At 45.9% G+C, this 25,404-nt stretch overlaps 11 protein-coding genes across 11 annotated transcripts; 4 read left to right on the top strand and 7 right to left on the bottom strand.

Moving 5' to 3' along the window:
* Window positions 1-1,908: 1,908 nt before the first annotated feature.
* On the top strand, window positions 1,909-2,091 carry N7478_001743 (uncharacterized protein; the record flags this gene model as incomplete). Its single annotated transcript, XM_056917958.1, has 1 exon — window positions 1,909-2,091. The coding sequence occupies one exon, from the start codon at window positions 1,909-1,911 to the stop codon at window positions 2,089-2,091; it is 183 nt and encodes a 60-aa protein (XP_056783569.1).
* An 821-nt stretch (window positions 2,092-2,912) lies between these two features.
* N7478_001744 (uncharacterized protein) lies at window positions 2,913-3,308 on the bottom strand (the record flags this gene model as incomplete). The annotated part of the gene is made up of 1 exon (XM_056917959.1): window positions 2,913-3,308. One exon carries the CDS (start codon window positions 3,306-3,308, stop codon window positions 2,913-2,915), a length of 396 nt encoding a protein of 131 aa, XP_056783570.1.
* Window positions 3,309-4,953: 1,645 nt separating this feature from the next.
* Window positions 4,954-6,393, bottom strand: N7478_001745 (uncharacterized protein; the record flags this gene model as incomplete). The annotated part of the gene is made up of 1 exon (XM_056917960.1): window positions 4,954-6,393. The coding sequence occupies one exon, from the start codon at window positions 6,391-6,393 to the stop codon at window positions 4,954-4,956; it is 1,440 nt and encodes a 479-aa protein (XP_056783571.1).
* Window positions 6,394-8,000: 1,607 nt separating this feature from the next.
* On the top strand, window positions 8,001-9,961 carry N7478_001746 (uncharacterized protein; the record flags this gene model as incomplete). Its single annotated transcript, XM_056917961.1, has 5 exons — window positions 8,001-8,495; window positions 8,586-8,689; window positions 8,749-8,874; window positions 8,966-9,055; window positions 9,109-9,961. 5 exons carry the CDS (start codon window positions 8,001-8,003, stop codon window positions 9,959-9,961), a joined length of 1,668 nt encoding a protein of 555 aa, XP_056783572.1.
* Window positions 9,962-11,317: 1,356 nt separating this feature from the next.
* Window positions 11,318-13,263, bottom strand: N7478_001747 (MFS general substrate transporter; the record flags this gene model as incomplete). The annotated part of the gene is made up of 8 exons (XM_056917962.1): window positions 11,318-11,410; window positions 11,468-11,793; window positions 11,842-11,884; window positions 11,944-12,121; window positions 12,180-12,493; window positions 12,560-12,565; window positions 12,637-12,918; window positions 12,973-13,263. The coding sequence occupies 8 exons, from the start codon at window positions 13,261-13,263 to the stop codon at window positions 11,318-11,320; spliced, it is 1,533 nt and encodes a 510-aa protein (XP_056783573.1).
* A 719-nt stretch (window positions 13,264-13,982) lies between these two features.
* N7478_001748 (glycoside hydrolase family 88/105 protein) lies at window positions 13,983-15,214 on the top strand (the record flags this gene model as incomplete). Its single annotated transcript, XM_056917963.1, has 2 exons — window positions 13,983-14,460; window positions 14,517-15,214. 2 exons carry the CDS (start codon window positions 13,983-13,985, stop codon window positions 15,212-15,214), a joined length of 1,176 nt encoding a protein of 391 aa, XP_056783574.1.
* A 337-nt stretch (window positions 15,215-15,551) lies between these two features.
* N7478_001749 (uncharacterized protein) lies at window positions 15,552-16,006 on the bottom strand (the record flags this gene model as incomplete). Its single annotated transcript, XM_056917964.1, is given in 2 exon segments — window positions 15,552-15,847; window positions 15,859-16,006. The coding sequence occupies 2 exon segments, from the start codon at window positions 16,004-16,006 to the stop codon at window positions 15,552-15,554; spliced, it is 444 nt and encodes a 147-aa protein (XP_056783575.1).
* A 129-nt stretch (window positions 16,007-16,135) lies between these two features.
* N7478_001750 (uncharacterized protein) lies at window positions 16,136-17,132 on the bottom strand (the record flags this gene model as incomplete). Its single annotated transcript, XM_056917965.1, has 2 exons — window positions 16,136-16,488; window positions 16,526-17,132. Coding segments are annotated over 2 exons (960 nt in total), but the record flags the coding sequence as incomplete, so codon positions are not given.
* A 456-nt stretch (window positions 17,133-17,588) lies between these two features.
* N7478_001751 (alpha-L-arabinofuranosidase B domain protein) lies at window positions 17,589-18,551 on the bottom strand (the record flags this gene model as incomplete). The annotated part of the gene is made up of 1 exon (XM_056917966.1): window positions 17,589-18,551. The coding sequence occupies one exon, from the start codon at window positions 18,549-18,551 to the stop codon at window positions 17,589-17,591; it is 963 nt and encodes a 320-aa protein (XP_056783577.1).
* A 2,159-nt stretch (window positions 18,552-20,710) lies between these two features.
* On the bottom strand, window positions 20,711-22,679 carry N7478_001752 (laccase TilA; the record flags this gene model as incomplete). The annotated part of the gene is made up of 2 exons (XM_056917967.1): window positions 20,711-22,254; window positions 22,310-22,679. The coding sequence occupies 2 exons, from the start codon at window positions 22,677-22,679 to the stop codon at window positions 20,711-20,713; spliced, it is 1,914 nt and encodes a 637-aa protein (XP_056783578.1).
* A 1,761-nt stretch (window positions 22,680-24,440) lies between these two features.
* Window positions 24,441-24,842, top strand: N7478_001753 (uncharacterized protein; the record flags this gene model as incomplete). Its single annotated transcript, XM_056917968.1, has 1 exon — window positions 24,441-24,842. One exon carries the CDS (start codon window positions 24,441-24,443, stop codon window positions 24,840-24,842), a length of 402 nt encoding a protein of 133 aa, XP_056783579.1.
* Window positions 24,843-25,404: the final 562 nt, after the last annotated feature.

Here is a 25,404-nt window from a genome sequence, read left to right on the forward strand (position 1 = left end):
TAGTGGATTGATGGGATGAGGAGAGCTTATCGATAGCGGGCATCATCACGATAACATCACCGCTACTTCCACCACCACGGTTAGTCATCGCCCCGATCCGAACGGCTTTAAACCGCTTAAATCCGTGTTCTTGTCGATCATCTTTAGTGGCGCATCTAGTGAGTACATGTGGACATCAGAGAGTTGCTGAGAGATTCAGGTTAGCATCTTGAATATTCTGCCTTATGGAAGAACTTGACGCGACCGAGTTGATGGCAATTGGGCTTTCCCATGACATAGAGCTCATCTATAAACAGCATGTCACGGTCTCCTGGCGCTCTACAGTATGCAGAGAAGCCCCCATATTTCATCTCTCATCACTTTATCTACTACATGAAATGCTTCAATGGCACTTCTAGCACATACGACCACAGGGTGTGGAGAACAGGGCTTCCCGTCCGCTCAGCCGTACTTAAGCCACACGCCGGTCAGTTAGTAGTATGGTGGGTGACCACATGCGAATCCTGACTGTTGTATGTTTTTCTGTTTTTTTTTTCTCTTCCTGTTTCATTACCGCAGCGCTTAATGTTGCCTGGAGGTCCATCTAGGGCAATGGCGACAAGAAATTTATAGCAGTAAGTTTTTGTTTCAGAATCTCTACATTGCTTATCATAATGCTCACGTGTACCGCATGCATGCCTGTAACCAGGCCACACCAGCAGCGCCGACTCATTAACAATCGACGCCTGGCTGAAACGCGGTCTCTAAATCAACCCCGATGTTTACGGATGGTAGCGGTACATTATATTCATGAGGATTCGAAGGATTCGAAGGAATAATTCTACTACTGCCACGTAGATAGTGGCATCAAACCTCTCAAACACCTGGGAAGCTTGGCTACGGCTATCGATTATAGTTTCATGATGATACCTAACTAGTCTAGTACCTCACAAGATTCCAAGGTGGGAAGATCCGTCAATTTTGGGCGGCGGCCTGTCTGATTCCACATCGTATCCTGAATTATCACTCCTTCGATCGAAACCACTACTTCATTCCATTCTTAATACGAAATCACATATTGACTAACCCCCTTGCCACACACAACATGGCAAGTTACAACAAATTTACTGGATTTTGTTCGAAGCCTCATTATTATAGGGATCATTTTACCAAGGAGAGTTTTTGCCGCCTGCGGATTGTCGAGAAGGGCAAATTACTCGAAATACTTCGTCTCGATTACCATATCCGTTTGCTAGCCCAAGGCGAGGAGAGCTTGAACCACAAAGCTAGAGCCTGGAAGAAGACCATAGACATCGGGAATGATATGGAACAACTGCCAGCAGGGGACTTTGATTCTAAGATAAGGTCCGCTCAAGCACAGCGTATAAAGAATGAGTATACCATGTTTAGGCTGGTTTCTGAACTTCCCTCATGGGTGACAGAACATCTTTATAGCTTAAGACGTGATCGTCTCTGGTATATGCGCAAAGAAATGGTTCATGACTGTGCAGGCCGAGGAGGATGCTGCAGCCGGGGATGTGGATGCTTTGCTCGGAGATCCTTGTCAGAGAAGACGACAACCAGAGGCCACTGCACTACGGAGTGTTGGTGCTGTAGTAGCTTTCGAGATCCGAGCCTTACCGATGAGGATCAAACATCTATTGCACTTGATTTGAACCAGCTAATGGAAAACGCAAGCTATGTTCGAAAAATGGCGAATTGTTATTTCCGTCCGCTGAGCTTGACGCATAAGCTTAGCAGGGGAGTTGGAAATGCGAAGTCCGGGTTGAAGAGAATTTGCACTGTGGTTCTACCAGGAATGAATCACGATGAAAAATTGAGGGTGCGGCCCACGAATGGATTCTGAGATGGAGGAAGAAGGCTACTGCGCGGTTTATTGAGACCTTTGCATCGATGATTTCTGCCGAGATGTCTGCCTATGGCAGCGAGTCTTTCTTTTACATGATTCGTGAAGGAATTGCTATTCCCGAGCCTCATCTCTCCTACCAAAAGGATGTTAGCGAGAATGATAGTGCTGGAAGTGATGCTTTGGTCAACGAAGAGATGATGAGTGATGATAAAAGCGATAGTTACTGGCTACGGGCCATCTGATTCAGGCTTTGACTCCGATAGGGATTTCTAAGGGCTTCTTTTCAGCTGCATGCTGGTTGTTATATTTGGTTTATTATGTTGTTTTGCTTTTTTTACGCTCTTTTTGATCATTTGGTTTTTTTACTACCAAATTGGTCTATGTCTTTCTTTTTTGTTTGTTTCTTTTGTTTTGCTGCCCTGGGACTATTAGCTGTGTGTCTGGGTGGTGTATAGTGGGGAAAGCCTACACTCTGTTAGGAATGACCCTTACGGTCGCGGAGTTATTATCCCCTTTTGTTTCTTCCAGCTATATAGCATCGCGTTGCGATTAGTTCTAGAATAATATATACAAAACAATTCTTACACTCTTTTGCTCGCATTCTGCAATTCTGATTCCCCGCGTTGACCAGGGAAAGATATTGATGTTTTGCTGTGGGTTTTTCTGACTAGTATTCCAATACAGGCCTATTTCCCCTCTTCACTATTTATACAAGATGTCTCTCTATTGGTCTCTCTATTGGTCTTTCTACTGGTCTTTCTACTGGTCTTTCGGGTAAAAAAAGTCCGACGGTTTACGAAAAAGAAAAGACAGCAGAACATCCTTCATCCAGATTAGACTTGGCTACGAACCTTTTCTTTGAAGAAGGAAATGGACCCTGGAACTTCAAACCAGCAATAGACATGACTAAGAAATAAAGAAATAAATGTTTTTAGCAACACGCCGTTCTTCATTTTGCATTTCCTTGGGTGTATCTTCCTCGATAATAGTATTTTCGGGATTATGCAACGCTAACTTTGGCCAAAAGTATCAGTTTAGCATAGAGACGCGATTGTACAATTCATCAATTAGACTCAAAAGCCTGAATATCATAGCGGGGGAGTCTGTGCCATTCAACAGGGCTGGATAACGACGAGGGGCTGAGCTTTGAAGCACATGACGAGTAATAAGGTAGACGATTTTCCGATGGTATTTGGAGGGCGAGTAGTTGCGTCATTGCTGCCTCCACGCGTCTCAAGTCCAGAACAAGCTTGATCTTCAACCAGGTCATGAGGATCAACATCTCAGTAGCCACGAATGGTATCATGGCACCATGACTGGCGTTGATACAGTAGTCGACAGGTTCAAAGATATCTGTATCATGAGCGATCTCATCATTTGAAGGAAAATTAACAAAAAAGCTCCTGATGGAATCATAAACCTGTTGGTCTTCGTTGAGTCTGGCAAGGGTTGTGATCATAGAGCCTTTGAAATCTGGGCGAGGCAGTAGCAGTATCTTTTCACAATACTCGAAACATTCAAGGCGAGCTCGTACAGTTTGAATAGTATGGATTCTTTCTAGACAAATCGGTAACAATGCATTGAAGAGATTTGGCTTCGTGTCCAAGAGATGTAGACGAGGTTGGATTCGAGGGCCTTGCGTTCTTTTTTCACTGCGTTGCAGATAGCCCGGTGAGCCTGACAATGTTCGTGTTGGTGATCTACCCCGCAGTAACAAATGGCACGACGGCCAGAACAGAGTCGAGCTCCTTGTGTTGTCTCGCAAATCACAAAGCCTGATGGAAGGGCTTTTGTGACTTTCGGCAGTGGGATGCTTTCCAGGAGCCTGAAGATCTCTGCCGTAGTAGCGCTTCAGTTGTAGAGTAATCAAGACAATGGTTGTACAGTTGTAGTTCAAGTTGGAGACACTAGATTCAGGAACATGTAGGGTAGGCAATCAACTTTGAGGCGGTGCGAGCAGGAGGAGATGACGGCATAGAGGGTGCAGGCTGCATCCATGCGCGGCGGTGATGCCGGCGGTTTTTTCTGTCCGCCATTCGCTAACTTAGATAGCCACAGGGTTGGGAGGAATAACCTCCCACCACCACCACCACAATTCTGAGCCAGAATACAGTGTCTTCCTCGTTCTTCCTACCCCTACGTGCATGCCTAGTGCATGCCAATAGTGCCATCAAGAGAAAGAGAGGAGTGCATAGTACTAGGTGCTAGCTATTTGAAAAAGTCACAAACATGTCAAAATATGGGAGACCATACCTTAAATTCCACTGTATGACGCTCCCCGTAATCATAGAGGTGTGAGTATATACATACTTTGTTATGAGCCCTGGGCGGTGTGTCATGGCAGTACTAGCCGGGGCGGCTGCCAGCGGCAGTTCTGCCGCAGGCCCACATATCTGTGAATAGTTTCCTTCCAGCATTATTTCCCTCTCTATAGCAATATCATAGTATTCGTGCACACTACTTCCTAGTAGTTAGGACATTTAACAGTACCGTGACCGTGAACGGCTCTGCCGGCTCCTCATTCTAGAACGTGGAGTCGAGAAGATCTGATTGTGGTTGATCTGACTTGGCGGCTGAAATCCAAAGTGGGGGCAGAAAGCCTCGTACTGGAATGTGTAACAGATATCAAGAATGTGATCTTCATAAGTCAATCACTGGCCAATGGTCTTTCTTACTTCAGTCGTCTGCAGATCAGGCCACTACTGGCATGCTGCATGTTGCATGCTGTGTGTTTTGTTATTTGCTTGGCGCTTGATTTTTGGACTGCAAGATGTTACTTCCAACGGCTACCTTGACGACATGGAGCGTTGCACTCAAAGTGACATTGGAAGGTCCTGGTCAATATCTCTTGGCCTGGGCATTTTGCTTTTACTCTATGTACAGGTGGTCATTGCCAAACAGCGGTGGGAATGGTAGGTCGGTGTTAGAGAACGGTGGAACTCTAGATAATCATGCTGTATATGTATATCGAAGCTGAGTCTAAAATTGAAAAGCCGTAGGTACATCGTTATTTTCGTTGAATCATTATACACAGAGATAAATGGACCTCCCTTAGAGCTCGTGTGGCGTTGTCTGCCATCACAATTCCCAATAGACGTGTTCTCTCAAGAGTCGAAGATGGGCCCAAAGGCCGGCATACCGCTAGCTCTTAGCTCATAAACAATCTTCTTCGTGAGGTGTGGATTGCTTATAACGCAGACAGCCTCGGCATCAAAGTCACGCGCCATTTCCTGGATAGTAGGAACCATATCAATCCGCCCACTATTACCTGTATCAATGAGAAGAGGGTTCGGATCGAGGCGGTGGACAAGGCTGAGGACATCAGGTCCGTATGTGCGTTTCGGAGTCCGAGTCTGCCAAATCAGTCGCAAGTGGGGATTTCGTTTCTCACTCAGAAAAGACAAACAAGGCCCAATGCCAGATCCCGTCGCGACCACAACCACCCGACGGAAAAGGCGCATGACATGGATGAACCCATACATCAGCACACCGCGTTTCCAAAGATGCGTCGGCTGCTCCGCAATGCATCTTGCCGTCCAATCACCTGCTCGCGAGACTATCACAGACCAACTCTTGCTATCTGGATCAGGGAACGTGGCGAAACTGTGCCAGTCTTTTAGAGGGTGATTGGAAAGGCCGATGACCTTTCCAAAATTGGTGGATGTGTGGTCGAAGTGGAGTCGCGTCGCGTGGGATGACAGGGCTTCGGGCTTAACTTGGACTCGGCGGAGGAGAGTCCACGGATGTATGATGGTAAGAACGATCAGAATCACGACCCAGAATGCGGGGAAACGGATAAGGTATTGGCCGTAGGATAAGCCTTGTGCCTTTCTCGCTTGATCAGAGAAGACCAACAGCAGGGTAAGAAAAAGAGCCACGGCTGTCCATGCTGAGAATCGGTGGATCAACTCGAAGTAATCGTGTCTTTTCGCGCGGAGGGTTGGATGAGCAACTATAATGATCCCAAGCAGCACACCGAGTAAAAGATAAGCTATAACTATGATAGGCAAGGTGATGGTTCCCGCCGCGTTATTCGCCCAGTATTCACGAGAGATCAACCCTACGAGTCCAGTATACCACAAGAAAGAGGCGACACCGCATCCACTGTGTACGCCACCGTAATGATATGCCTCTGCAGCTTTTTTTCGTAGCCAAAAGGGGGCCGAGACAGAGACACGGCACACAGTCAAGAAAATAGCGTTCACCACCATGGGATGACGAGCAAGGCCGCAGACTAACAAATTGATTCCCGCCGCATTGACAAAGGCCAGTGTCTTCTCACGGCTGGACACCATGATTATAATGAAGGCAATCGCATTGGCAGTGTAAACGAGTGTAAACAAACGTCTATAAATGCTGAAAATGTGGTATCGCAATGAAGCAAGGCTCGGACGAGACTGCTGAGACTCGAGGTCTTTTGTTGGTGAGAAACGATTCCAATCCCATGTTTTTGTGTCCACACTCAGAAATGTATCGATGGAATTGGCAAAGCTCGGTTTACTCCTATGAATTGGGCGAGGCTTCTCAACAGTTGGCAACGACATCTTGTAAACAAGAACCAAGTCCGTATGAATCACCAACTATCTCCCAATGAATGGACCACACCCCCGAGCACATGAAAAAAGATCGATAGAGTTCGTTCAGATCCACGAGACGATATAATCAAGGAATCAGACCGATCTCAATCGCGTTCAAGATCATAGGGGCTGGGCCAGGTGTTTGTCCGCAGACCCGGGGAGGCCCGGCCGGGCTAGTCAGCCCCAGACCTCTTAGGCCCTGTTTCTTGTCTGATTTATGTTTGTAACAACGACGGCGCCTTAACTTGAACTAGCCCGACCCAGGAGTGGAGCTTGGTGGGTCACCAGCCGCCTCTCTCCGCGGCTCTACGCTCCTTTGGGTCATACATATTGTAGAATCAGGAAAGGGGGCGAATGCATGGCAGCATCTCGGAGTGGGACCTAAGTAGGCTTCAAATTGCAATTTGTGCGTGCAAATCGATATTAGAAACGGCGACCATTGACGAAAAACCATGGTTCATGACGGACCGAATCCGAAGTCTTTGAAATTAGAGTTGTACCATGATTTATTTGACTCCATCCACAAACACCTGCCCCCAACAGTTATGTACGGCATCAGAATGTTGAAAGCAAGATTTATGGGCCTTTTGTCGCACGAGTCCCGAAAAGTTGTCTGACTTTATTAGCGCGATGACTAACGTAGTTTAGATTAGCTCATGAATCGAGGAACAATGAAATGCAGTAGAAACGTGTCTTCTCCGTTTTAAGTGGAAGGTTGACGGCCCGCGTGGATCCGCCGCAGCCGAGCCTTTCAAAACACTCGAGGTTATCTCCCCCAATCGGATTCATCAACCTTCTTCCGTTCATTTCAATAAGATAGTTGTGTACCTTCGCATGGACTAACGTGCAACGCGCCCCACTTACCCTCCCATGTGCCTGGTTTTATGGTCCTGTCTCCTGTCGTTATCTGCAGCTAGATCCCAAAACATCATACCATCTTGACCATAAATGCGAAATGCGAAATGCACAGGACAGCTGCATGGAAGGTCATATACCTTCGAACGTGCCATGGTCCAGTCTGCAGGGCTCTAGACGCCACCACATGGAAGTGAGGGCCCCATTTTCCATTTCTGAGCCTGTACGAAATCCTTTGGAAGTTTCAAAACGCACGGGGCGCACGCCCTGGGCTAAAAATCTGTCTGATCCATTCCGTGCCTGGCGTGGGAAAAGGCAAATCTCAGCCTAGCTGTCTTCCAAGGTGGCGCTGATTAACTATTGTTCCTGTCATTTCTCCTCAATCCTCCCACCCAATTACCCTTCGCTTGCCCGTCGGTGGGTCACAAGTGGGAATCAGCATGGTTTCTCCGGAAAGCAAATAGAGTGAAAGTCCTCGGAGGGAATTCCAGAATTCTTTCTACCCTGGTTGCACCCCTGCAGCTGCTAACTAAGACCAAGCCCCATTCCTTGATTTTCTAAGGAAGACGGACTACGGACTACGGATTACAGGAGTAACTGTGCGATCCAGCCCTAGACCCACCGTGCAGACTACTGTCCCATTGACCTTTGGGCTCAGGGGGTCAAGACCTACCCACTTGATTTTGGACGGTTTTGCGTGTCGCACACCATATCGCCGCATGGCTTCCTCCAGCCTGACAGGGGACGACGAGGGCGCGCCTATCTTTGACTCGCTCGCCAAGTTCTACACCTCGGTCGCTATCGTGTGGACCGTGGTGATTTTTTCTGGTGCGGGCCTTCTCATTGCTAATCGTCGTGAACAATGCATTCGCATTCGCAACTTGTCGCTTCTTCTGAGCGCCGTGGGGTGTCTCCACATCTATTGGATCTTATGCCTGGTCGCCTACTCCATGAATGGCAGATATCCTTGTGTGGCAGAGTACTGGGTAATGAGCATCTATCTTCCATTGGGAATGGCTCTATTCCAAGCGAATAGCATGCAGCTTCTGAGTATCTTCGGTATCCAGGAGAAATTGCTTCTATCGACCCATCGCCCGTATGTACCTCACTTAACCAGTCGCACCTATTCTTCAGGACGATATTTGGACAAATGGAGGCAACTGAACCTCGTCCAGCGAACTGAGTTTGGTATTGTGGTTGGAATGGTGATTCAAGTTAGTACCTATGCGCCTATGCGCGCGCGCCCGGCCGGACACTGTTTGTTCACCTCTCTGCTGCTGCTGACACTGACATTTTATTAATAGATAATTCTGTCGCTTTCTATCTTCCTCACTTCTCGAAAATTTCAAACTTTCGGCACCTGGGATATGCGGGTCGGTCCTTCGGAATGTCGACGCGGACCGGAATGGTGAGCCCCTCAAGTGCGCTATACATTGGTTAAATTGCTCTGACGTGGAAGTTTTGAAGGGTTCCATCTATCCTCTGGCAACTAACATGGTCGTGGCTATTTGCCCCGTACATTTTGTGGAAGATACGCAATATCCACGATGTTCATCATTGGCGGCTTCAGATCACAATTTGCCTGATAGCTAAGTATGTGCCCACCCTAATCTCGCTCTCAAAGGCCCAAGCAATACAACGCAGCAGTTGGAAGGCCATCGAATATCAAACTGACTTTGCACAGCCTACCCGGCTCACCTATGTGGTTTGCAGCCCTATATTCTTCGACTCCAACATGGGAGGCTATCAACAAATACTGGGTCCCAGCCCTTTGGTAGGCAAACCGCAATTGTAATGCAAATCACAAAATCTGACAAGGATGAACAGGTTTACTCCCGGGATTGTGATGATGGAAGCTGTGACTATTTTCTTCCCACTTTACGAAGTCGTGATCTCCAGACGGCGAAAAGCCCACATGCTCGAGCAAATCCATGTCTGGACTGAAAAGAGCGCCTCAAAGATTGACGAACCTGATTCCGGATTCTCACGCAGCCAAAGCGAGATCAGCGGCCCGCACGTCCCCGAAATTTATTCTCGAGAGGCACTGGAGCAATGTTTACTCGATGACCCGGGTACACTTCTCCGTTTCGCCGCAGCCAAGGAGTTTAGCGGCGAGAACATCCTCTTCCTCAACTACGTGCGAGACTGGAAAGCTGCGTGGGCAAAGGTAGGCGAGTCAGAGCTGGAATATGACTGGGCGCGGGATCCGGATAATCACCGACAGCACATGTTCAAAATCGCAGTTGAGATCCATGCGTCCTGCGTTAATCTCGAGACTGCTGAGTTTCCCATAAATATTGAGTCTCAAATTTACTCCAATCTGATGGAGATGTTTGGCGAGGCCTCTCTCATGCTTGTACGTGATGCGCAAGGGAGTGCCTCGCGATACTACAGGAATATGCCTGATGGCTACCCGATGTCGACGCACAGGAAGAAGTTCTCGACCGTCATCACCGTTGAGGAAGATAAACATGCCCTGTGCTTCGATGCCTTTCCTTTTGAGACCCACAGCATTATGCATGTTGAGTCACGGCTTCCTGACTCTGTGGTTATTCCTGGGAGGTTCTCGTCTAAGGTTTTCGATCAGGCAGAGAAGTCTGTCAAGAACTTAGTTTATACGAATACGTGGCCCAAGTTTGTGGAGTCTTCTTCGAGTACGTCGTCCATTCATTCGAAATGAAGAGATGAAAACCTGCTTTTGTATATAGTAAAATCTGACGACTTTTTTGGGGATTCTCGGTGTTAATTACTTTACAATTTGAGCTATCAGCGACTCCTTTATTATCAACTTTATCTGAACCACTTAGAAGAGAGCATCCTCCACAAGATTCTCTGGCTCGGCAGGGGATTGTAAAGAAGGTAGTCGTACTCCTCGAGTAGTATCATCCTTCGAACTTCCTCGAAGTGGTGATTTCATACTAATCGTGAGTGTGCATGCCCATGTGTGAAGATAACCTGTTTTTCAGAGATTGGAACAGCCATTTCGGATCTACACTGAAGGCCCGCGGACTTTCAGCCAAATATACTATGTAATACTAGTATCTATACACTCCCCAGGTAGTATAAAATATTCAGGTGCCAGTGGGTGAATGTGGGTCTGCATTGCTGGACTTTGGGGGTCTTTTAGACCACGAAATAACCGCTAGCTAGCCATCTTTTTCTAAACCGTCTTAAAATAAACTACGGTACGACATTGGTTCGTTTTGACGAACGGTAGTGTAAAAAAGCGATTTTATATTAAAACCCGTAGTTTATATTAAACAGTTATCCTATAGTTGCTATTCACAAACAGTTTATATTACATTGGTATTGAAAAAGGTAACCCTTCGGCTTTCTTTTTACTAACGTTTTAGTCTGGTTTCTCTTTACGATCGGTTTTTTCTTAGTTTGTTTTTTTTACCTACACGGTTTTCTTTTGGGTTGTTTTAACAAATAGTTTATACTAGGTTTATTTTAGGAGACAGCTTTCGGACGGTTTGTTTAACAAATAGTTTGTGCTAGGTTTATTCTAGCAGACAAGTTTCAAACGGTTTAGATATTATAAGGTCATACTGATAATATTTTAAATCTAGTAGTCAATATGATATCACCATTCCTGAAAGCTAAAAGACAGAATCCTGTCCGTATTGTCAGGGAACGCCCTAAACCGTATCAGAGTAATTAAATAACCAGAGTAATAGGTACAGGAAATATTCATACCTTGAACTTACTAAGGATGTACCTAGGTAGTCATCTTAGAATGATTGCTTTGTGTTTTTGCTTTTGTTCTTGCAACCTTTAATTTAAGCCTTCATCCTTTTTTGTGCGGGGGATCGTTCATCACCATCCTGTTCTCGAATCGCTATTGTGCACCGCCACCTACTCTGGACTGCATGTACATGTGCCTAATTTGCATATTGATTGCATAATAAGTGAGAACCGTGTTTTCTCAATTCAATTGAAGTTCAAGTTATGTACTACCTATTACTGCCTTCAAATTTCCAGGTACTCCATCGAAGGCGGATCTGACGTTCTTCACATTTGCATCTTAGCTCTGTCAGTATTGATACCGGAAGCTAGGATTCTCTCGGTCTGTCAAATCATCAAAAGCATTATCCAGGTTGGCCTCGGAAGCTCTCGAATCGTTCTCCTAAATTATCAAGTATTTAGTGCCGTGACTGGCCTTTCAGAGGCTGTGTGGACTTACTTGTAATAAATCACGCTTCATATTCTGCCGTTTAAGATGCCACCGAAGAATTGCGAGAAGAATGATTATGCCGACATAGCATCCCATGTGAACCGAAAAACATGTAAAGTACCTTGGGGCATCTTTTGATTGGAATACCTGAGGTCCAATCATATTCCCCACTGCCCAGGCAAGGAACAACGAAGCAGTGCTGACTGATTTCTTAGTTTGCCCAGCAACATTCCGGGAGAGCAAGGACATTAGAAGCACGGTGGTGCCCCAAAAGGACAAGGTACACCAGTAGGCGATCAATAGGCCGATCTTCGTCGAACTAGAAATAGGTACGGCTGCTACTTATTAGTTTGAACTTCAGACTCGGTATTCAGCATGCTTACCCATAAGAACGGCTGTCCCAGCAATGTTCGGTATTAAGAAAGCCTGCATAGTCTTTTAATATCCTTGGACGACTCAATATCAAATTCCACAAAATTCCTTACAAGTTGAAACAGAATAGTTTGATTGTAATGGCGAGATAGCCATGCTGCACTTAGTAGTACTACACATTGAATGGCGCCGTTGACCATAGAAAGTAGTTCAGTCTGGAGCTCAGTGTATCCAAAGTTCTGAATAATAATTGTTGAGTAAGATCCCAAGCCACCAGTGGGGATTTGGATACTGAAGATATCTGGTTATCACCCGCACAATGAAAATGACACCAAGACATAAAACTCACATGGTTTGAATCAGGATGTAAAGCCAAATCTGAGGATCTCTAATTGCCTCCTGAATATGTCCCTTCTTGAACTTGCGATTTTGAATTCCAGTCTGATTGGCGCGTACTCGCTCGATGATGAGAATCCGATCTTCCTCCGAATAGCATTTCGCTCGCATGGGACTGTCGGGCATCCACCAGAGGACGAAGAAGGACCAGAGACAAGTGACGCAGCCAAGTAAGACGAAAAGGAGTTGCCAGGATTTTACAACGGGTGAGTGAACATGGCTCATTCCGTAGGCGAAGAGACCACCAACAATACCTTGAACACCGTTCTAGACTAGATTAAAAACTTGACTTGGCTCCAACAATTGAAACTTTGGACAGGCGGTGAAACTAACCATGCCCTGTATATTATACCATTAGCGCAGTCTCATACCATAATGCGGATGGTTGAATGGGCAGAAGATATACTCACATACCAATAGGCCACGATATGAGCCTGCTCCTCACGCTTGTACCACATAGATGAGAGGATTAGAAATGTTGGCTGCGATACAGCTTCAAAAATCCCAAGCAAAACCCTCAACGCGCAAAGTATAGCGAAGTTAAACCCGAAGACATTCATTGTCAGAGTCAATCCCCAGAGGAAAATGTTGGCGGCAAGGTACTTTCCGATAGGGAGTTTTTGGACTAGAAGATTGGTCGGATACTCGGCGAAGAGGATACCAAAGTAAATAACGGTATGAAGCCAGGAATACTATTCCAAGTCAGAGCAGGCCCTCGTATGAAGTTAACTGGTAGAAACACCCACATCTTGCCCTACAAGGTGGGCATCTTCCTGAATCCCCATGATTGCCGCAAAACTGATTGCATTTTTATCCAGGGATTGAAGGAAATACGTTCCAGTCATAACGACCAACACGCGTTTGTCAATCAATCTCCGGAGACGCTTGCTGGTCGTCTCGTCTACTTCAACTGAACCCGCTGCGACAACATACCTCCTCAGCTCCTCATCGACTGCTGTGTGCTTGTCTGGAAGGATATCAGGATCTGGGGACGCAACGCGTTCCACATGTTGCTCAGTTGGCTTTGATCCACTCATCGCGTATGCAGTAAGCAGTAATAACTAGGAATGGAGCCCGTGTATTAGATTGACATACCCCACACCGGCAAATGCATTTTATACATACCCCAGATGTCGCCTTCTCCACACAATGAAAATTTGCGGGGGTGGAGACACTGAACCCGATCGCCGAACAGTTATCCGATATTTGAAGAATTTCCAGCCTTCTGAGCCAAGCATTGAGTTTCCGATCGCGCTGCAAAAGTCTCTTTCTTTGTTAAAGTTATCCGAACACATGTTTCCTTGGACGACCCTTTCGGAAGTCCCCGACCTTTACTCAATGGGTTCTAGTATCACTGGGGCGAATTTTGGATTAGGACTTATCTGATCATTGAGCGCTCGGACGATCGTATTGTTCGCGAAATGACTGGTGGAAAATCATCGTGGCTAGAATCCTGCGCGCCACACAGACGCCGATCTAATGGGTTAGAAACTAGGTAAAATGGGCTAAACCGGGGTAGCTAAGTGAGGGGTTCTTTGTTAAACACGAGCATCGTTGCTTTTCCGAGAACACAATTATCGGAAAACTCTGCTACTTTACCTTCTAGATTCTGATTGATGGAAGTCACTTTCTTCCCCAACACTGGCTTCCGATCGCTTTTCCGGGGGTGCTATTTAATACAGCAATATGGCAGCAAACACCGATAGTTGCAACTCGAAGTCGTGAACTGATTTACTAGAGCTGACTTCGTGCAAATATGTCAGTCGACGACGTACTTTCTGTGTTCCTCGCCAAGGATGGGGTAGTCAACATCCCGTTCGAAGTGAAAACGCCACTTGCCGAGATGAGCTTATCCGATACTAAGTCCCTGGCGCTAAAGCTTGTCGATAGTCTAGTTCACTTGAAGGATGACTCGGGGGAATTTCGTGTTCCAATCGCAACCGGAGGTTTCAAGGTTGACTCCAAATCCTGGAACAATTGGGAGTGGACACAGGGAGTTGGGTTGTATGGAATGTGGATGCTCTTCGAGGTTACCGGAGATGAGACAGTCCTAGCCCACATTCAAAAATGGTTCGATAAACAATTCGAAAAGGGCACGCCAACAAAAAACGTGAATAGTATGGCACCTATGCTCACTTTAGCCTATCTCTATGAGAGAAGCAGAAAAATCGAGTACCGAGGATACCTTGAATCTTGGGCAGAATTTATCATGGATGGGATCCCTCGGACAGAGGGTAATTCAAAGTCAGCCAATTTCCATGAACAGGTCTTTGCTAACATCTTCGCGTAGAGGGTGGTATTCAACACATCACATTTCGTCAAGTGAATGAAGGGCAACTGTGGGACGACACTCTTATGATGAGCGTTCTGCCACTTGCCAAAATCGGAGTACTGCTCGACCGCCCGGCTTATGTTGAAGAAGCCAAACGACAGTTTTTGCTGCATATCAAATATCTGACAGACACGCGAACTGGCCTGTGGTATCATGGCTGGACATTCCTGGAAAGGCATAACTTTGCCGAAGCTCTTTGGGGAAGAGGCAACTCATGGGTCACAATTGCGATTCCTGAATTCCTTTCTCTCCTTCGACTACCTCCCGGTGACCATATTAGGGAATTTTTGGTCTCTGCACTTGATCAGCAAGTACGTGCACTAAAGAAGTACCAGAATCCCAATGGACTCTGGCATACCCTCATTGACGACTCAAGTTCTTACCTGGAAGTATCCGCCTCGGCAGGATTTGCTTTCGGGATTTTGAAAGCAGTTCGAATGAGATATATCTCGAAGGAGTACCAGAGTATCGGGCTAAAGGCCCTCGAAGCGGTTATAAATAATGTCAACGAGAAAGGTGTCGTGCAGAATGTTAGTTTTGGAACACCGATGGGGCCGCGCAAGGACTTCTACAAGGCAATCAAGCTCACCGCCATGCCTTATGGTCAAGCAATGACAATGCTGTGTGTAGTGGAGAGAATGAGAGCTTTTTTGTAAATAGAAACAATTTTGAATACATACTATCTGGAGAGATCCTAGAAAACATCAAAATCTGAATCAAGCTCATGAAAAAGTGAAGATGATGACGAGTAAGAAAAGAAAAAATCCGTGGGAATAATCTATCGGTAGGTGATTCTGGCCGCTTACAATCTCGGAGTAATCTCGAATTCTTTTGAGAATATCCTGGATGACCTGGATAGCCTAGTCGTAAATGTGGCCATCCCTGACACTCAAAGCGAAGAAGCACACGCAGAAGTTACAGTGAAACTAGGTTCAATTCGATAAATATGACAAAGTTGGATTCAACCCAATAATACATATTACACGAAAAATGTCACAGGCCCTCTTCTGCCATCATAAAAATAATAAGCTTCATCATTAGAATCCATTTCTCTCTTCCACCACATCCTTGGAAGGCTGTGCATGTCTTCAAATCCAAGCCTGAAGGGATAGTTACGATCTCTATGGTAACCAAAAAAAGATCAACAATAGCGTCCTCGACAAGGCTCTTCCAGTTCATACCAGTGGAAGCATATTCGGGGTTCTCAGGATGCATAACCACTTCTGCCGCCATGGCAGAGCACCGAACCAGGGTCTGCCAGCAGTACTTGAGATATTTTCCAAGCGCGTCTCGATTTTACGGAGAGGATGACGAGGTACCTTAAGCTTGCGCGGTCGCTCCTCGTAATCTGCGGAAATCAAGATATCCAAGGCAAGCTCGACTGGGATGCCCAAAGAGCATAATGTTTCCCGAACCTCATCAACACCAGATGAACAGGGTTCATACATCGATATATCAGGTAAAGACAATGACAGAAACTCGTCAATTGACACTCTCGTAGATTCCTGGCAGTCTCTCTTCTTCTCTGAGAATTCTCCGTCCTATGAAAGTTTCCCGCACTGTTCTGGATGTTTTTTTCAATATGTGCCGTTCTTCTTCAAAAAGCCCATGCTTTGCTTGCGGCATATCTGGAGACAAGTACGACTTGACCCCTCCATAGCGAAGAACTGAGCGTGCGGGTACGTTAATAGGTCCGGAAGTATTGAAGTCCCGCAGTTGGCCAGAGTCTTTTGATAGAATTGTGCATCGCCGTAATCATTCTGCTTTGTTTTCCTAGAGCCAGAATTCCAATGCTCGGGGAAACAGTAGGTTACATTGAGGCAGATGTAGGCCTGAAGCATTTGTCGACAAATGGGCTCCCATCTGAGATGAGATCGCCTTTTGAAGTCAGCATGGCACAAAATAAGGTTTGGTTTTGAGGGAAGGTAGACTAAATGAAAGATCAGAAGGGATGGAACAAAGCTTACACCCTCGGAAAAACCATCCATAGCACCAGAACTCCAGATGGACATTCGGGTAGCCGCAGATACGCAAAATTGGATCCATCTCTCCATAAATAAGAAGCGTTTGCACTATTTGGGCATTAAAGTAGGCTGCAGAATTCGCACGAGTGTGACTTGAATATACCTGATTTTCAGGCTCCCGCAGGGACGCAGCCATGAGCCTTTCCTCGCGAGGAATGAAATTGCATTTGCATATATTAAAGCCCGAACGATCCCGACTAAAATCACTTCCACGGCATTCATCGGAAGGAAAATCCCTGTGCAAAGGCCAGTAAGAGTTGTACCGCCATCGACAAACTGTGAGTGATATCTTTCGAACGAGATCTTCGTCTAAGATCATATCTGCAGGCTCTAGGACACGGTAACGATCAGGATATTTCTTTCTTCCACAGGCTGTGTGATCGCCGAGATTCTCAACAAAATTTTGAACAAAATGGTTAAGGTCATTTGCTTGGTTTGGTTTCATGCGCGGATAGAAATTTGTAGCGAAGTTGTCATTAGGCGTCGGTGTTTTCCATTCTAGGTTAGAGGCAAGAAGGTGCCATGGGATATTATGCGCTTGATGTGCCGTCTTGATTCATATGGAATTCGAAATGCTCAGAAAACGAGTTATATGAGTGTTTTGGTAAGATCTAATAGTTACTCAGGGAAGCCCATCTTGATCTGTGAGTTTATTTTGCGTTATCTAAAGCATTAATAGTGCTTGTGATGACATTTCTTTCTGAAGATCTATTCCATTACAAACTTGAAGAGACCCAAGCGAAGTATATGTACATAAAGAGAGCTGACAGCTATCATGTGCAAAAGAATGTAGGAGAAATAGGTTTTGCCCTATCAATAATTTGTATTGTTGATTGCAATGAAAACTAGCATGAGGTATTTAATTCGCACCAGACTCTACTCAACCATCACTCTACACAGATAAGACACAGGAAGTACTGAAATAAACCAGCATATTCAAGGAACAAACTCTTCTGTTATAGTGAAAATATTGTATTCCACTGCTCCAGCGATCTTTGTCGATGGTTTAAGAGCTGGTGGCGTATTTGGCGGCTACAATGTTGGCCTGTACCGAATTCTCGGTATCATCCGATGGATAACCTGAAGTCATAACACCTTCATAGAATGTACCCTGGGCACCGTTGCTGTTGTCACCGCCAATACCCAGAATAATGGCTCCTTCTTTCTTCATTGGGCTGTAACCAGTCGGGTAGTCTCCGCTCCAGTATGTTCCTAGTGAGCCAGATGTAGCATCGCCACCACGGAGTGAAAATTGGCTTGGCTGCCCTTTGACGATAGCCGTGACAAAACGAAAGGAAATTGACGGGTTGGTTGATGTCACATCAAAATTGTCTCCGGCAGATAGACCATTCTCAAGGTCAGCTAAGATCCAGGGACCACTTCCGGTGCCGGTGCCATATCCAGTACCAAGTCCAAAGTAGATCGCCTCCATATGGGCATCACCATTGTCGTCATTGTTTGTCTCAGCATTACCGTAGTCAAAGCAGCATGCACCGTTGTAATCTGTTCCATCAAGAACGGCATACATACCCTCTGCTTCATCACCGGTGGCTGTGCCCACAGCGGTATCACAGCGGTATCCCATACCTGGCTGGATCTGGACACCGTAAGCCTTCTGTCCGTTGAGCGTGACAGGGGCTCCAGTTGCGTCAGCTAGGTTGTCTGGTCCACCTGCTGCACCTCCTGCAGGAGCTTGAGTAAGGTGGTTGGTATTGCCAGTCTGGTCGTAAATTATAGTAATGTTGCAGGTCGTTCCATCACAGAAGCTGTCTTGGGCAGCGGCATCGGCTACTGAACCAGCAGACACGGGTGAAATATCAGCTGTGGTGCCGTCAGAAGCCCGCGAGACTTGGTAGAGTGGACCACTGTAAGCATCATACAGAGCGCGAGTGGTGCTGTGGCCTGCAACGCAAGGCGTATCACCAGAGGCGTAGATATCACATGGACCGGCTGTGACTAGGGATCCCATGGCGACGAGTGATATAGTAAGCCTGAAAGAGGGCATCATGGGCATCATGATTCCAAAAAGTATTTCTTTTTTGAAGAGATGGACAAAAATGATTCGAAAGTATCTGAATGCTCTCTGATTCGAGCTAAGGCGATGGTTTAATAGACCTGATGTTGCGGGGTAGTGGGCATCTCTCAATCAAATAGCATCGTCTTATATACTTTTTGAAATCAAGTATAATTGATTTTTACAGGGAGGGTAGCATTCTCAAAGGTTTAGAGCGGCCCGTTCGCGGACATCGCGGAAACATTGAATCCTTGCATGACTTATGGTAGACGGAATATCGGGGTCGCGTAGATACTATTCGTTATAGATTTTTGGATACTTCAACTAGTAGATAGTGATGTACTAGTAGTTGGGCGAAAACAAAGATACTCTTTCATGAGAAAACCAGGAAGTCAAAAGCAGAAAATCAGGGAGAAAAGGAAGCAAAAGAAAGGATCTGAGGTATATTGAATTAGCTACCAATTTTTACATGAAGAAACTATCCTCAATCTTGACGCCCACTGGCGGGCTATGGTGAGACGTATGACTAGGCTTTATTGGGCTAGATTATGGCCCAAATTTCAGCCACTCTCACTAAAAGTGGTCCAGTGCGCCAAATTAAAATATCTTACTTCTTTCTTACCTGGGTAGGAACTTCCCTGATTAAGCTAGAGAATATTGGAAGCCAATTTCAGCACGACTACAAATATTCGGCCTACGGCAAGAGTTGTTATAGATATCAAGACTTAGATTCTGCGGTCTTTCTCTGAGGGTAGCCCCCAAGGGATATGTATGACTTTCGCGCTATATCCAGATTTTAGAGTCCTCAGTTCTCAGCTCTATAGGGAATGCGTTCATTGTCCAAGCTAGTTTTAGCCGAAGTTACATCGTTTATGAAAGAATTATTGGGCCATCGATACGCTCGGCCACCTTGCAAGCTTTAACAGTGTGCACCAAAAAGTAGCGACATATCCATATTTTTACTGGTGGGGTGCAAATCCGAAAACTTCAAATGTTCAGTGATGTCACTTGGGCATCTGAGCGTACTTCTCTGATCAGGCGGGCTTACTGCGGGGGCGGGGTAAAGCGTATCTGAGATTCGGAACTTTCCCTAATTTATCCCGGAGTTAAACCGGCAAAGAGCAGAATGAGAATGGCTGCTCTTTAAATCAATTCGAGTTCTTCTGATTTGTTTTCCTAATATTTCCAGAGTGTCTCAGTACGCCCGATTCGGATTAAAAGCGCCGCAGTAAGTACCATCGTATGATGACAGCGGACAAATCCTTCAGGAATTCCCGTGCAGATCTTTCGGCTTTTAACCATCAAGTAGTTCTCAAGTATCATGAACGAGAAACGTATCACCTGAGGAGGATGGTGGTAGTCAGCAGATCTGCAAGATCATTATTATGGGATCATATTAGTTCAGCGTGCTGATCACCGCGGGATCTAACTGTGGGGCTACCACACTTTTTGCTTGTTCCAAGCCACATCAAAGCCATAATGCTTGATATCACAATAGAAAGGTAAATTGCTTTAGTTTTCACCTGTCTTTCTGATCTTCTGCTTGGCCTGTTAATCAGTTGATTGAGCTATTTAAGCCTCTATCTCCACATTGCCGTTTCCATCAGATACCTGAATCGCCATCATGTAAACTACAGTTGGTCATAGTCACAAGTCTTATTGGGGAAACGAAAGGGTTTCAAATCAAAACAATAAACGTATATGGCCTCAGATTCAAGAAGAAAACAACAGTGGTTATCGAACGAACAGAGTCCTATGGTATCATGCCACGAACTATCAAGATTCAGCCTATATGTGCGGGTGATAGAAGTTGGCTTACCCTAGGTAGTTAAAAATACACAACTACCGGTGCAGCGTACATACCAGTCCACTGTCATTTATCGCGATGCTAGTATAATCTTATGATATGTATACATTTACGTCACTCCACGCCCGCAGTGACCACGTGTGCACAGCTTATAGCATCATGATTACAGTCGAGCATAATCGTACTCAGGTTATGGGAGGCTACCTTCATACAAAAACCAACTTCAGGTATTCACATCTACACCCTTCTTATACAAGGGTAAAAATTATGCTAATCATATTCTAAAATCGGACGTTGACTGAGCATCTCAATGAGCGATTTGGTAGTCTTCCGGGATCTCCGGCCATGTATCAATGCCATCTAATATACCGAGTGCCATTCCACCACTCAGGTGAACTTGGATATGACAGTGAAGTAAGAATGCTCCAGGATTCTCCACATGATATCGCACAGCCAACCAAGTAGGCCCGGTTGCAGCAGCAGGGGTAATATATGTGTCTCTCAGCTGTGGTGTTTTCAGATTGAAGCTTTCTGGGATGTATTCCATCGCCTCTGCCACCGAGGTATAATTCCAAGCACCTTCTCCTTGACCAATGACGTAGAACTTATTAGAGTGTTTATGAATTGGGTGGGGCGGCTGGATTGCCTCAAATACATCAAAGATGAGATCCACCCAAGTGTTGTTCTGAGTTCGAATGGTCATATCACTATGCCCGAATGAGCTATTGGGGTAGAAAAGCAGAGGCCGAGCATTTTCCAAGGTCAATGGAAAGCTCGAATTACCTAACATCCAACGGTAGGATGTGTCGCGGTGACCAACTCTCAGTATATGAGTTTGCGCAACATCTAGGGATGGTGCCTCGACAGGGAAAGGAACAATGGCTGAATCGTCGAGGAAAACAGTGTTTGCAGTAGTATTCGATCCAACTATGTCGATAGAAGGTGTTGATTGGCCCTTTTCCATATGTCTTGGAGAGGTATGGTTTGTTTCATATGACAGTGTGGCTGTGGTATTCAGGATCTGATTAAGGCCGACAGTAGATAGGCGGATTGTATAGTCACCGGGGGGACGGTCGAGCTTAAGAAAAACAGAAAAGCGGTAGCCATTAGCAAGCGACATGGCGTCGACTTGAAGAGGCTCGATATACCGTCCGTCAACAGCATATACAAAAGCCTTGTGTTCATCAATCGAGAACATCATGGTGTTTGTACCAGCGGTGCTAATAAGATCATAGCTCACGTAGCAGTCGCGCGGGTCGACTCTGAATGCTTCGGTCGGGCCCTGGTGAGAATGGCAACTATGGAACATTGTCGGTACGAGCGCACTGAAGTTATGAGTAAAATCCCCTTCCATCGCCTCGACTGGAGGGACACATCCAGTATCGGTGAGATTCCCTCCGCCAAGAACGCCTTTCTGCGCAGCCGTGGTGTATTGATTGAGCGTCTGCTGACTCAAGCACTTGATCGATCCCTTGCCGTTGATCAACAGAGCGTTGACACAATATGCGTCTAAATGCGTGGCCTCTTCTGCGCTCCATGTCTCCTCGGACGTCAGTTGGCGCCAATCTGAAAGCAGGATAGGCTTGGTATGCTTCTCTGCCCCTTCAATCAACATTCGCTCTCTGGTATTGTTCGTGATGAGGTGAAAAGGCCTCTCGACAGTTGGAGAAGCCTGGATATGGATCGAACCGTAGAGACCATCGTCAATCTGGCCTCGAGTATGAGCGTGGTAGAAATAGGCACCATATTGTGTGGCTATCCACTTATAGAGAAAGGTCCCGCCCGGGGGAATAAGCTTCTGCGATAGTCCGGGAACTCCGTCCGACCATGGTGTACCCTGCTGGTGGATTCCTAGTGGTACGAAGTCAGTAATAACTCAAATCGACTTTGTGGTTGAGGGCCTCACCATGAAAATGGACGGTTGTCGCGTTCTTCATTCCATTTTTCACGTGGAATTCGACATTGTCGCCCTGGTTGAGCCGAAGTTCTGGTCCTGGAAACTGGCCATTGGCGAAAATCATTTTTCTGGGTTGACCAGGCCCATCAAACCAATCTTCCCAAGTTAAAGTGACATCGAAATTAACAGTTTTGCTATGTACCCACTGTATCAAGCAAGACACAAGAAAGAGGCTCAAGTACCTCATTTTGGACGAAAATGATCCTGCAAATATAATTTTTGGGGTGGTGCAATTATTCTGGCCTTGAAACAGAAGGAGGAAGCAAGGAGCCTCAAAGTACTTCACACACAAGTGAACCAATACCTTGGGCCTGGGCATTCATGAATTAAACTGGGCGCCTTAAGCTACTGTCTGTGCATCGTGACGATATAAGGTACAGCTGATCTATCGACGCTCAGGACCCAGGTTGTTTCTGTTAATAGGGTCTGTTTTTTCAGCTCCAGTGGGTCCAAAACACATTCGGTTTAGTTCTAAGCGATCACTTCCATAAAGGTACGGAATCTGGGCCGCTATGCCGCATAAACAAGTAGCGTCCGTCCCCTTAAACAAACATTTACCCACTTTCTCATACGGTTCGCTATCGCCCTACTCTATGAACCTATTCGTTCGTGAAAAAGCAGCTTCTGTACAATGACGTAGAAGGGCTTATAGTACGCCATGGCAATGGCCAATTCTATGACCGCTAGCACAGAATATATCAAGTGCTGTGGTTTGCTTTCATCTCTTTTAGTAGCTCCAATAGTGGATCAACATAACGAGAAGCAGGTCAGTCTATGTAGGTGAAATCGCAACGAATTACATAGTGCGCATTCATCACTATTCAGAATAGTGAGTGACCATTACTATCAGTCTCTTCAATGTACCCAGTCTGGTTGGCTTTTTGAACACTCGAGAAACCCACTTCTGTACTGTAATTGTGGTACAAATCAGCGGTTTTTGGGGTACTTTATTGGCCTTACCGCGTTATAATACGTATCAAATATGTTTCAATAGTACATGATCGGGCTGGCTGCAGGGCCTATTGATGCGACTTGGAAAAAAAAACTTTGGCCAAGGGGCCAAAAGATTTCGGCTACTGAACCACGTCAGCTAGATCTTTCACACTACTGGGGGTAGAACGCCCCGAGGAGTGCAGCCCCTATATGATTGGCGGACAATCCAACTGTAATGCTTCACCGACCCTTAAGGTTTGCAGCTGAGGCTCGGCTAGTAAACTTGTAGCTAACATGTTCGAATAGAGTACGCAGTTCCAAGTTGCTACTTTTCATGATGTACTATCTTAATACTACCAGTAGTAGTACATGGTAGTTTCAACTTGGCCTCTGAGAAGGTTCAAATTGACATTAGTGCTTGGCAGCAACCTCATTTACAGAAGAGGTTCTGCTTTTCAGCGCTAGAATGACTGTCCATGTATTTTCTTAGTATCATACGAAAAAGCTCAAAGGACCGACACTACGCGCATTTTTATTCTAGAAAATTCTCTAGCAACCAACTGTACACGTTTAAATTATTCATCGAAGACAAACCCCGAATGCATATTGAATCACTCGAGTATCATAATTCGAGTGGCAAGTATTTCCCCCAGTTGACTAGAATCATTCGAAACTCAAAAAGTCGAGGAATTTTGGAATACCATCGATGAGACCCACCAGCGAGAGTTAGTAGCTTAAGTTGCCAACGTGGTGGAAAAGCTTCAAAGGTTAGATTCAGACACTCTGGCCAAAGAACTTGCCGCAACCCCTTTCGTTACAGACACAGACAACTCTCTCAAGGCCAGCAAACTAGCGATCGGTGGCCCAGCGCTTAGGTATTTCTCAGATTTTCACAAGTTTCTCTATGGGCTTATCCTGGATGGAAGACCCTCTCCTTGCAAGTTATTGGAACTAAAGGATGGGATTTCACTCCAGTCTGAAAATGAAAATATAGGGCGGATTGAGCTATCCCAGCTTGAGCTCGACGAGTTTCTACACAATGTTGTTCTCTGCCATAATGATGTTGAGCCACGTAACATTGTTGTGAGAAATACCTCTTCTGGGAAATACGACGTGGCGGGCATTATCGGGCATTATCGACTGGGAGATGGCTAGCACGTTTCCATTTGCCTATGGATATGGCGTGAAAGTTGGTGCTCTGAGCTCCTCGAATTTGTACTTCGATTGGTGTAATCTGTACAAAAGCCTGACTTCCCATCTTTTGCCTCCAGCGGAATGCCATACAAAACTCCTCAAAGCACTCAGGATAATTGATGAATCCAGAAAGCGATCTATGGCACGGAATGTTGGCGTTCGGTTTCAGAAAAAGTGGGTTCAGAGGGAACAGGTGGAAGAATCTCCAGATCTCCGCCAAGGTTGGATTCGGAAGACGGGTGTGGAAGCCCCGGAGGCCTTTACCAAAAATGACCAAAATACGCTGGAGCTTGAGACTCTCAAGGAATTAGGACTTATTCAAGCTATGAGGAAAACAGTCAAGGCTACTTCTTGATGAAAGAGTTTCGCCGGCTCTCTGTCAGTGACTATGCGGCATCAAATGGCGGCCATCACAAGAGTTTTTATATGATCCAATACTTTGCCAACAGATTCGAAATTGCCAGAATGACCAAGTCTCTAACTTTGTAGAAATGGAAGAAGGGCTGCGTGCATGTGTGCAAACAACGAGAGTCATGTTGACCGAGATAATACATGTTTGTTGCCGCTTACTATTCTAGTCCAAGCCCCTGTAGACACTGTTCAATCAACGATGAGAAGCTGAGATAGACTGGGGCGGGCGCTAATGGCATTATGTAATTCATGGAGAACACGAAGAGAGGGACCCTGCATCCTGCACACTGGTGCCACTTTTAGGACTATGCAATAGACTGACCAAATACGTCCAAAGCCAATTCCCAAGGCAAAGCACCTCCATGTGCCTTCGTGCGAGAACTATGGTGCGCTTTGGAGCTCCTACGTCCTCGACTCCCGGTCACGATGGTCCTACCTCGAGCGCACGCGCCGTGCGCTGCCCCCGCCCCACATGTTAGGGAGATAAGATTGAATATGGCTCACGG

Source organism: Penicillium angulare (assembly GCF_028827245.1).
Source record: "Penicillium angulare strain IBT 27051 chromosome Unknown utg000002l_segment0_segment0, whole genome shotgun sequence".
In the NCBI taxonomy this organism is placed as follows: Eukaryota; Fungi; Ascomycota; class Eurotiomycetes; order Eurotiales; family Aspergillaceae; genus Penicillium; species Penicillium angulare.